The following is a 12,340-nucleotide window of genomic DNA, read 5'->3' on the forward strand; positions in this document are numbered from 1 at the left end:
ATTTTACTGATCTAACACAAAGCGTTCTCTAAAAAGAGAAGGAATCAAAATAGTGTCAGGTAACAGGATTGCCTAAGGACGCATTAAATCTCTTTTTCCACAAAATAATTAAGATTCTTCATTAAAACCAGACAGTATTTCAGTTCTACAAAACAAGCCCAATAGATATGTTCTTTTACTTTGAATAGAAATTTAATTAGGACAGATAAAAGATTTTTGAGATATTGTGTTGCAACAGTAGCAACCCATTTCAAGCAAAGAATTAAAATTAAGATTTTATTTCTAGTCACTTACATGACTCAAATACCAATTAAAAATTGATTAATCCTTAAGCTTCATAAATTCAGTTTCTTAAAATCTTTATTTACTTACATAAATTTTTAGAACTTTTGTTTAGAGGGTGTAATATATTTATACTGAAAATATTTTGATTTTTTTACTTTGTTTTTCTTAAGAATAGAAGGAAGGTGCCATTATTGTTTTGCTTCAGAAGCCAGTCCCTATCATTAGAAAAGACTTGGCATGGCCATTCACATGCACACTAAAGTGCTCAGGTGCAGTATAAACAGACCAGTGAAGAATATACAAAACACCATTGTGGATAATATTGTGACAGTTTTTCAATATATTCACATACAGTAATCTCTGAGTACCTGAAAGGAAACTGGCCATAAATCCTAAAGAACCTCGTCTAAAAAATTGAGTAACCCATCAATATACTGTATCTCTTCTAAAAATACCCGTATTTTACAATAATATACAAGGTATCTGCTTGCAAACACAGAAGTAGCCATAAATAAAACTTTATTCTTTCTTTTCATTTACAAGCTACCAAGTACCATGTATTTACACAGCACTGGACACTTAAAGTAGTTGCAGTCACAAAATGATCCAGACAGCTGTTGATAAAGTAAAGGATCTTAAGATAAAAGCAAAGTAATACTGTAACAGATAAATGGCAAAAAAGCAGTTTTGCCATAATGATCAGACTTGCATGTTGCATCAATTCTGGTTGAAACGACCGAGCGCCATGCGATTCTCAGCTTTAATCGTTTGCAGTCTGGCTAAAGTTTGTACAGTCATTTCTCTTTTGCAGTTATTAAAATAAAAAAGTTAGAAACTATAGCAGCAACAAGCAAACCCTGTGACAGGAAGGCAAGGTTTAAGAACTAAAGAAGTTTATACAATGTGCTTAGGAAGGTCTGCAGAATTTATCTTCCATCGGCTGGAGTTCGACTGAGTGACAACATGATTCGGGCGTATCTTTCACACAGTTCATGTGTGGAGTAGGAGGGTAACTTTGGCGGGTCATTGAAACCTTTAATCTCTGTAGAACAATCTAGCAGTTTTGGCAGGAAATCTGTCAGTTTTTCTTGCAAGTTGGCTGCAAATCAAACCAGAAAAACAAATATAAGCATTTACGTCCGCATGTAAAATTGTCCTTTTTCTGCCCAATGCTGACTTTTTTTTAAATTAGTGTGTAGAAGAGGAGGAGTTTCACTTGGAATAATTCAGATTCTTTAGATCTATCAAGCAATAACTAGGACAAACAAATTCCTGGTAAGGTGTTAATATAAATTCCTCTTTACATACTCTAACACCACAAATGTTTTCCCATTTAAAAAACATGTTTCCTTTACAGCCTGCTACCCCAGTGCAACATATGGAAAAATCTTTTATTTAAATGTGTACAGAACTATTCAAAAGTCAGGGTAGCTCAAAAACATTACCAAGGCACAAAAGATACAGGTTTAATTCCAGATATTGAAAACATCATATTTATGAAAAAGGTGCACAAGGACCTTTTACCTTAATAATAAATGACTTACGTTCCATTTCTTGTCCAAGATAGGAACACCAACGGTTCCTCATATCTTCCACAGCAACAATATCTTTCTCTTCCATTTCATCCACCAGTAGTAATGGCAAACAGGGGACAATAAGCTCGTTCATTATGATCAGGCCATTATTTACTTCCTGATCGTCTCCCGATTCAAAGAGTGCTGCAGCATGTTCATTTAGTTTCTTCAGAAACCATCACAAAAAAGGAAAGTCTTTAAGTATACAGCATTTCACAGCCTACCATGCATCATTATCAGTTTGTTTTAAAGCACAGTCTTCCTACGGAATTACCTGGCAGTTTGTATTAGCCACAGCTGTATTTTAACATTTACTCCATTATGCATATGCTGTACTAATCCTCTTGAACTTGTACTATTCCTCAAGTCACTTCATTTCATACCTGCCAACTCCAATTTTGCAGCTGTGTTGTTAAGACTGAGATTCTATCACCTGCCTTTATTTTATCACTATTGTTAAAAGTGACGTAAAAAGGAAAAAATTCCTTGTTTCAGGCAAGGCATCATTGCTGATGCCTTTGCCAATATTTGTCTCCTCATCAAACCATGGCAGCAGGGTGAGTCTGCTCACCAACACAGTCAACCACTGCTTCCACCTAGCCCAGACATGACAACAGTGAGCTCACTATAATAATAAGAAAATTATTGGCTAGTCGCAAAAAATAGGAAAAATAGGAGTCGGGGGGGGGGGGGGGGGGGGGAATGTTTTATTCTTTTACTTTTGCTTTTTTTTCTTCTTACAGCCTCAGTATTAAATTAGTAATGCAGGGAGGTTTGTTGTACATGATGGCAACACTTTTCTATTAATCAATTTTATTCCAGCTACACAGCAAACTCAGCATTTTGAGACATAGTTCCCCCTTCACTTACTAGCAAACACTCTCGTCTGTAGTGAGATATCAGCTCTTCGTCGTGCCCTCTGTATGGGCCTTTGGACAAGAGTTCTTTGTTATTCTGGTAAGCATAGATAAGGTAGAGCAAGGCTTCCATGTAACTGAAGTGAAGAAACAAAAGCATTAGGTGCAACATCCAGGTACCACCTGCTTCAAGGTAACTACTGTGTTCCTCCAAGGACAGGTACCTCCACTTGCTGGATGGCAAGTCCACCCCTTCCCACCAATCTCTTCATTATTTTTTTTTTTAAACTGTACAATTTTGTTTTTTACAAACACTAAAATTATTAGATTAGGTCATGACACATGATATCTGATCTAAAGCTCACAGAAACCAATGGGTATCATTTCATTCACTTCAAAAACAACTTTAGATTGGCCTTTAGTATCCATGAAAACTTAATTTTTCCTGACATTGGATTTGAGTTTCCATTGCCATGAATATCTTGTTAGCATTCTACACCTCAGCAAGTAAGATTTAAAGCTGTCAACTTATTTCTAAAACAAAAATTTTGAATTTTAAGTTTCACTAATTGAAAGTTCTTCCAAGTTACTTGAAATCTAATATGATGGAAGACACCATCAGAGCATTTAAACAGCAGAAGTGCTGTCAGACTGTTGATATTTCTGTCTTTAATAAGAATGCAGAAGACAAATGCAAGGCTAATTGGTAGAGAAGGAGTAAGAGAGCACCGAAGAACCTATCAGTTAGTAATTGACAGAGATCCCTTCATGCACAGATGAACAATCTCCCCTCATACTGCTGCACATCATGTCCTGTGAACACCTGAAATGGTTAATTCTCTGATTTACAAAGACCCAGTTATGACAGACAAGTACTGAAAGCAGTTCCAGTAGCTACCGTAAAAACAGGCAGTTCGATATCTCATTTTTACTCAAATAATAAAAAAAAAAAATCTAGGATGAGAAATTTCCTGAGGGAGTGGTTAAAGGAATGTGAAACTGTGCACTGCCTCCTGATGAGAGTATGAGCTCATGTGTCAAGTAGAAACTAACAAAATCAAACTACCAAGCTACTGAAAAAGGCTAAAAAATATCTGCACATGCAGAGCATATCTGAATACAAGTCAAGAGTTCTCTGAAGTAAATAACTCAAGATGTAAGGTCATACCTCCCAATGAGACAATACAAAAATAAGGGTAAAGGCTACTTGAAGTCAATTTTTCCTAGCCATGAAAACTCTTCATACCACTGGTCACCAATAAAACTGACCAAACAGCTGGAAATTTAATGTAGGTGGACAGGGGAAGAAAAGATGATTACAAGAACTGAAACTGCTGGTAATAAAGCCAGAGGAGGAGGATGATCTTCTGTTCCTAGTTCAGTTATTTGTGAAACTGCAGGTTGACGCCACAGTGTCAACAGCTCTGTTGATGCAAATTAAAACTCAGTGGTGGTAGTGGCCTTATTTCCATTCACCCTCTTCTTGCTCCTTCCCTCACCTATGTGTGACCCTTTCCTGAAACAACTGTGGTGCCATTTAACACCAAGGTAAGTTATTTTAGATTATCACGACTGTATATCCAAGCTCAGGCTCCTTATGTATCTTGGACCTGAGCAATGGGTCTGCAGTAAAATTAGCAAACACATCCAAAGAATCATAGGGTGGCCTGAGTCAAAGGTCATTTGGTTCCAACCCCTGTGCCATGGGCAGGGGGACACCTTCCACTAGACTAGGTTGCACAAAGCCCCATCCAACCTTGTCTTGAATTCTTCCAAGGATGGGGCAGCCACAGCTTCTCTGGGCATCCTGTTCCAGTGCCTCACCACCCTGTAGAATTTCATTTCACCTGAAATCCTGTAAAGAATTTCTTCAAACCTCCTCTCTTCAGTTTGAACCCATTCCTCCTTGTCCTGTCACTCCACACTCTTGTAAAATGCCTCTCTCCACATTTCTTGTAGGCTCCTTTCAGATACTCAAAGGTTGCTTTCAGGTTTCCATGCAACCTTCTCCTCCTTCAGGCTGAACAGCCCCAACTTGCTCATCCTGTCTTGACTGGGCAGGTGCTCCATCCCTCTGCTCCCCTCGGTGCTCCTCTGGCCTGGCTGCAGCAGGTCCCTGTCCTTGCTGTGCTGGAGCCCAGAGCTGATGCAGCCCTGCAGGTGGGGTCTCAGCAGAGCGGGGCAGAGGGGCAGAATCCCCTCCCTGCCCTGCTGCCCACGGGGCTTGGCATGAGCCCAGCACACGGTTGGCTTTCTGCCTTCTCACAGATGAACTGCACGTAAGTTGCAGAGTGTGCAGCCCAAGCCTAAAATCATTGAAGCTGCTCACAAAATTCTGGTGCTCACTACATTGAGGCATTGGAAAAGACACAAAGCACATAATGGCAAAATTTTAGCACTGCTTTGAAAAAGGCATTTTGGTCAAAACTGAAAAGCTGTACTAGCTATCCAAGAAACTTAAAAGGCAACTGGTAAAGCATGCAGTTTGTTCACTTTTAAGTTGCTGCCACAAGAGTGAGCTGCAGGCAAAACTCCTACCAAGGCTCACTAGCTGCCTGGGTTCATCCCAGCCAGAGCAGGTTACCACTCCTCATCACAATCAGAGATCTGCCTGAAAGACCCCTTAATGCCCCACAGCAGTGAAAAGTGGACCTTGTTACCCACCATCAGGGATGACAAGTGACCACTTAAAGGAGGCATGAAAAAGATACACCAAACTAATGTTAATTTTTGTGTTTGTTCAACACATTACAATTAAAAAAATAAATACTGTTTGAATGAAGGTTGACTTTTGGTTCCATCAAGACATCGAGTGCTGCTAGGTTATCACTTAGTGTTACTGAAGCTAAGAAAATATTGTAAACAGAGAGGTGGGTTTGCAGGGGAAAAAAGACTCAGAACAGCCCTACTAATGAAGATAATATTTTTATTATGAAAGTCTGTCCTTTCATGAAACTTTTGAAGTTGTGTTTTTATGATTTTAGTGTTAAATGAACTGACATGGATCAGCAGTTTAGTCTTGTTTCCATTGTTCTCTCAAGTGTGCTGCAAGGTGGTAAGCTCAGTAAATCTCTTTGGGAACCCGAAGCTGAAACACAGGTATGTATTTGCACAAGATACCTTTGGAGCAGGTCACTGGATAGACAGATCTCACTCATCCACTAACTATACTTTAGTCCTACTATCTTTGTATCAGAAACTTCATGAACCACTTCTGAAATTGTACCTTTTATTTCTGATCCATATTAAACTGTAAGTATTATCATATTTGTGATGATAGGCTTGTTTTCTAAACTATCAAGGTGCCTTCTAACAAACAACTCACTAATTCTGCAAGTTATTGTACATAGTGGAGAATTTCATTTAGCACATAGCAGAAACCTGTACTTCCCTCTCTCCTCCATGGCATAACCAGAATATACTATGGCAAGAAGGAATATATTGAAAACATTGGTATTTAACAATTGAAGGTGCCACTCTGGAGTCCCAGTGCCAAAGAACTTGCAGATGTTTCACCCTTACCTGCAATCTTAGAGGATGCATGAAGGGGGTCCTATAAACCACACCAATGCCTGTGACATTTTTGCCTCTTTAAGGAATTAAGCAACACCAGGCTTCACATAAGCCAGGCAATCTTCTGACTAACCTTTGCACACAAACTGTTTAAGACTAATAGTGTAGCATATTTCAGTTTAGATAATTAGTAAATGTACTGTTCATTACATGGTGGTAACCCAAAACCAACCCAAGACTCTGGGCTCATAGTGTTAGCCTGTATAAAAAGATGCATCGTGTCACAAAGGCAAGGCTGTGTCTTTTGCAATCAATTTTTCTGTATTGTTTGGAACCTTTATTTTTTGGGAAGATATAAGATGAGAAATATGGAGCAATTTACTACTCAACAAAGAGACAAAGAATTAAATTTGACTCCTGCTACAAATTTCCTTACCTATTGTTTTACACATGAAAAATCAATGATTGACTACACTTACACTGCAATCACCATTCTTGTTGCATGTGTAGATCAGAATAAATATGAGCTGTTTTGAATCAAGTACATAAATGCCACCCATTTTATACAGCCACAATTTCTGACTTGGTTCAAAAAGAGAAGGGAATGAATCACCATAGAGTTAAGGACAATCAGCTACAACTATTAGAGCTATGCATTACAGTTTTTCTCAAATATGTTCTGTTTTTCTGACCTTTAAAGTGGAGTTTTGGCTGAGGCTAGTGGAGAAGGTAAAGCTATTTCACTGGGAAGACTTGGGCAAAAAGCAGGAAAGACACAGACTTCACTAATTCTGTCTGCTGATGAAAGCAGATAAATGTATGTGCACAGATGGTGCCAGAGAAGGAGGATTTTCATGGCTGAGAGACACCTAGAGCACTTAAGAATAGAAGAGAAGGAAGAATAGGGGGATATGTGGAAAGTGCTCTGAAAAGAACCCATGGCTCGATAAGGAAATGGAAATTAAGAATAGGAAGATGCAAAATTGAAGACATTAGCAGACTGAATAAATGCATATCTGAAATGAAGAATACATTAAGCATTTCTTAATTTAGAAAACAGCTTCAATATTACATTTTGCCTTCACATCATTCTACCACATTTGAGTTCTATACTACCACTTACCTCTTTTTTTGGAAAAACTCCAATCCTACCATGAGAAACATGGTTGTTTCCCTGAAATGTCTATAGTCTTGATGCCATCTCTGCATGTAAGAAAGGGTAAATAGAACTTCATCCACAAAAATGAAATATAATTTTTTTTTTTAAACACAAACCCCCCTTCAGTTAAATTTAGTATCCAACAGTTACAGTAAGTACCAAGGATGGCAGTAGATTGCATATGAGTAAAGTCCACCAGAATCCACCCTCCCTCAATAAAAAGAAAATTCTTAAATGTCTTAAACATTTCTAGATGAGATTGTTCTTACAGAATCTATTACCAATTGAAAGGAAGACAAAGCATCTCTGAAGAACCACAGGTAAAATTATACATCATCTGGTTTTTCCTTCCCTACATTACTCAGGAAGTGTTGGAAAATTTTTTTTCATATGCCAGATATTAAGCTTAATTTTCAATACAAGAATGACATAGAAAAAGCCTGAACACTTTACGTGGGAAGTGCTAAAAAAAACCCAAATACAACTTTGATGAGACGCTGCTGCATCATGATTTATACCAAGTGACTCCTGGTTCACTATACAGGTAAATGCTCCAGGTGAGAAAGAGGGTTTCTCCCTCCCTCCCTCTGACTTTCAATTTTCCATTAAATCTAAAAACAGGGGACAGCATACCATAAGACACAGCTACTAGTGGATTCAACAGAAAGAGCTTGAGAAAGCATCCATAAAATGCCAACTCGCTATAGCAGACTGACACAACCTATGAAGAAAGCCCCAACTACCTATTACAGGAGCTAAAAAGGGGGCATTTTTCAGAGCAGAGTCCAGAATTATTTGTTCTCTCTGTGCAGCGTCATTCAGAAAATGGTAAAAATGTTGAGCCAAGAAAATGTAATTAAAAAGCTACTCTGAGGGTCCCTCCCTATCAAGTGACTAGGGTGGCACACTCTAATGCAGTGTCATAAACTTGGTAATAAGAAGTGGAAATTAAAATATTTTTCATTGTATCTGTCAGGGAAAGATTATTCCCATTACCCTCCTGATCAAGTTGAACCTACTAACACAACAAGGAGGTATAAGTGGTGCACTGGAATCTGCCTGTGAATAAATATCCACTCTTAAGAGGTCTTAATGAACAGTATTACTCAGACTTGAAACTGATGCTGGAAAATCAGCTACAGGCTTAGCTTTAAATGTGAGATTAATTATTTTAGCAACTATTAGTCATGATTATTTTATGTTCAAGATTCACTCTCACTTTCCTTCCAAGTTTTTGTAAACAACACAGGAGGAAGAATTAAATGCATAAGCTGGTTATGCATGGTCTCAGCAAAGCAAAGAATCTCCTGCTTATAAGAAAATGGGAATAGCTGCAGAGATAGCTGGAGGAGAAGCACAAATGGGACTGTGCCTGCTATGCAGCTCTCAAGATGAGCAAGGCTGGGCACAGACCACTCTCCTCCTTCCTTGCCCGCTGCCTAGAAAAAGCCATGTGGCACATGTGGTGATAAATTACAAAATATTGTTAGTGACGTCAAGACTCCTTAACAAAGCACAGACAGATTCCAACCTGACACTTATTAATGGCTCAAACACTGGAATTACAAATGTGACAAAAAACAGCTTTAACTCAAAAACAACCTTTAGACAAACACGGGCTTTAAATAAATAGGCAGTTTTAATTTCTCAGTCTGAGATGAGAAGAAATTTGTGAAGACAAAATTCAGCTTTACTGATACCTATTTCACATTAGAACTTAATTTAAAGCATAAGAAATACTGACCTCATATTCCTCCATGTTTACTTCATCTGGCTTTATCATTTCAAGTTTGGCTTGAGCAACCTTCATTATATTACGACACCTTAAAAAAGCAAAAAAAAATCATGAAATATTACTGGGAATTCACAGAGGGTATTATCCTTACAAAGACAGGAGCCTCAAACAGTATGAGCTACAGCCTTATGCAAACCAGTATGAAAATGCCTTGGAAAATGTACATTTTATTACGCATAGTATAATCAGCAGGAGAGGGCACACTTTTGAAGTATGTATGATGGAGGCCTGTGCTATTTAAAGGATTATTTCTTTTATTTCACTAGATTGCCACATTGCTTAGTCTTTCTTTCAATTTTAAATTTCAAATAGCTTGAAACTCCCTGACAATTACTTTGCAGAAGTTTAGAAGATCATTTTCTACACAGAAATCAGACTGTTTTCTAACTTTTAATTTACACATTTATATAAGTAAGTAGATAGAATTTTGAGTGGAAGAGAGACATTGTCTTGCTCTCGAGTCAGTCACTCACCCAGCTGGAAAAGCTTTGCTTTCTAATGCTGGCTTTCAGGGCAGTGAGAAAACACAGTGAAAAAAGGTACAGAAATCTATGTGCAAAATTATGAACAACACTGAGCATTTCTACTTATTTTAGATGAGCAGAAACTGAACTTCTTGATTGCTCTTTTAACAGGGATTTTTATAATCTGTTTTACAATGTAAGCGTGCAAGCTATTAACTAGGAGATAAAGCCAAACACACCAGCCAAATATGAAGGGGTGTTTCCACACATCAGAGAACATTCATGAACACAGGAAATGAGATGTGCAGATCTTATTACCTTTCATCAAAGCTGAGATTGTGATCTCCAAACTGCTCCAGTAATGTCCTCTCAATTATCTTCTTTGGTGCCTGGTTTTGGATGAAGTAAACAATTGCATGACGCAAACGATAATCACATTCAGGTGGTGGATCTTCCTGGGCTAATTTTAGCAGACGTGTGTATTCCAATTTAATTGCCTACGTAATTAAAAAAAAAAAGACATTATTCCTTCTGGCTTTTAACTCAAACACCATAGACACAAGATACTTTATGTGCCACAGCATTCTGTCTATAACATTTTTAACACTTCTACAGACCACCCTTCTAAGAAGTCTAAACTATGTTTTTAAAAAGAACACAAACAAAACCACAGATAAATTGTGAAGTTGGTAATTTCTCACGCCTGACAAAATCCCAAGTAAACCTTCCCTTGAAAAGCAGTTCCAATCCTGTGCTATGTCTCCCTGAGAGGAGATTTATCCAATCCTTAGAGAGGTTTCTTTAAGCCCAAGACAAGTGTAAGATTTCAGACACTTGACCTTAAGAAATTTTCTGAAGTTTCAGAAGGTAAAAAAGTACCTCTAATACACGGTTAAATGCAAAGACATGACTAAAAAATACCCTACAGAACATGTTTAACGAACATGTATGGTTTGGAAAATACTAAGTGGGAATAAAATATGCCCTTCAATGAAAAACAAATGATAGGATTTCTGAAGAAAATAATAATCCCATATGAACAGCACTGCCATATAGGGCAGCATGCAGTATTCCCTGAATATTTTAGAGAAGTTTTAGAGGTCATCAGAATAATTTACTTTTCCAGTTTTGCCAGCACATTAGGTTCCAATGAACATCATTTAATATGTTCATTAGATTTTATTCACTGAAACTATGCAGCAACTATATGAACAGGAGCAACAAGACAAATAGAAAAATGGTAAGAAATTACTACGCATTCTATAAATTCCCTCTGGAAACAGGGAGGTTATTCAGATGGTTTCCTAACACATTATCAAATTTTCAATACAACGTATGCACAAAATAAAGCGTCAAAGCAGTTACAAAAAAAAACAAACAAACAAACAAACACTGCTCAATATTTCAAATGCCTTATGTTGTAATACCTGACATTTATCGATCAGAAATTTGGGCTCCCATCCTCTCCTAACAACACATTTTGTTTCAGGACTAAACATGTATGGTAGTAATTATACAGGTTTAAACACAGAGCATGTGGAGAACTTTAAAACTTAGGAAAATGTTCTGCATCAATATCTTTAAATACTCATGATTTGCATTACCATTAAACATCCTTTTGGATGTTTAGGACAACATTATAAATGCTAAAAGCCACAGAGTTTCTATTATCTTACATCAGGTGTCCTAACATTAGAAAGTCAAAATGGCTAACAAATCTTGATTACTGAGGAAGCAAAAATAAACTGCTATTAGACATTTAATTTTTCATATAATTACTTAGAAGTAGGGAAAAAATGCAACACAAACTTTATATTTTTATAATAATTTTAAAATAATATGGTATTCTACAGATTCAGAAATCTTTAACAAAAGGAAAAAAATCTATGCAAAAAAAGGAACTGTAGAAAAACGTATTATATTTTTTCATTTTCTCACTGAGGATATTAAAGTTCTTCAAGGAAGCATCCTGCAAGGGGTTATCTATAAAGGTTAAAAAACAATGATTTGAAGTGATCACTGACCAAGAACTATCTGAATGTTAGTCATGTCTTAAACCTGAGGTCTGGAGGGGGACTGAAACCTTGGCATGAACAATGACCCACAACAAAGGAGTTTCACCTCTGTAACATTAAAACAAAGATATAGAACCCCCCCAGTTTTCTGAAAACACTAATTTTATCAAAAACAAACACATAAAGGGACACAGCAACAGTATTAAAAGACATCACAGAAGCCTTTTAGTAGGTTATGGGAAAATGTGAGATTTCACCTGATACATCACAGAATAAAAAATTTTGTTCCCAAAACAAACCCACTTAATCTGCATCCATTTATACTAATGTATTCCTTCAAAATGAACGATGTTTTACCTCTTCTAAGCTACTGCAAATACAATTCAACAGAAAATGAGTAAGGAAAGTTTTCTACTTTATGTCAAAACATTTTCTCACTCAAAGACATTCTGCTCCCGTGAAGCCTAAATGTTTAAGGATTCAAAATTAAAGACTGAAAATAATTTCAATTGAGCATTGCTTTGATAACTCTAAAGCATTAAATACAATTTTATTTTGAAGTAATTTTCTGTTTTAAAAGTATCAAAACACCCTTCCTATTAAAAGATATAATTAGGTATAATTGAACTTTCTGGTTCAAATCAAGGAGTGATTTAATCAAATGAGGATTTTTTTTCA

General features: G+C 37.0%; 1 protein-coding gene across 5 annotated transcripts in view; it reads right to left on the reverse strand.

The window, feature by feature from the left end:
• Positions 1–787: 787 nt before the first annotated feature.
• The window catches only part of USP25 (ubiquitin specific peptidase 25), an 88,389-nt gene continuing 76,836 nt past the window's right edge, over positions 788–12,340 (reverse strand). For all 5 annotated transcript variants that reach the window (XM_021532379.4, XM_021532380.4, XM_085589801.1 and 2 more), the window contains 6 exons: positions 9,966–10,144; positions 9,133–9,211; positions 7,353–7,432; positions 2,730–2,853; positions 1,830–2,025; positions 788–1,384 (listed from right to left, as the gene is read on the reverse strand). In XM_021532379.4, coding sequence (XP_021388054.1) covers positions 1,212–1,384; positions 1,830–2,025; positions 2,730–2,853; positions 7,353–7,432; positions 9,133–9,211; positions 9,966–10,144 — 831 coding nt within the window. In that variant the 3' untranslated portion in view covers positions 788–1,211. The remainder of the gene's footprint in view (positions 1,385–1,829; positions 2,026–2,729; positions 2,854–7,352; positions 7,433–9,132; positions 9,212–9,965; positions 10,145–12,340) is intronic.

This window comes from Lonchura striata, chromosome 1, assembly GCF_050655825.1.
Source record: "Lonchura striata isolate lonStrDom1 chromosome 1, ASM5065582v1, whole genome shotgun sequence".
Lineage (NCBI taxonomy): Eukaryota > Metazoa > Chordata > Aves > Passeriformes > Estrildidae > Lonchura > Lonchura striata.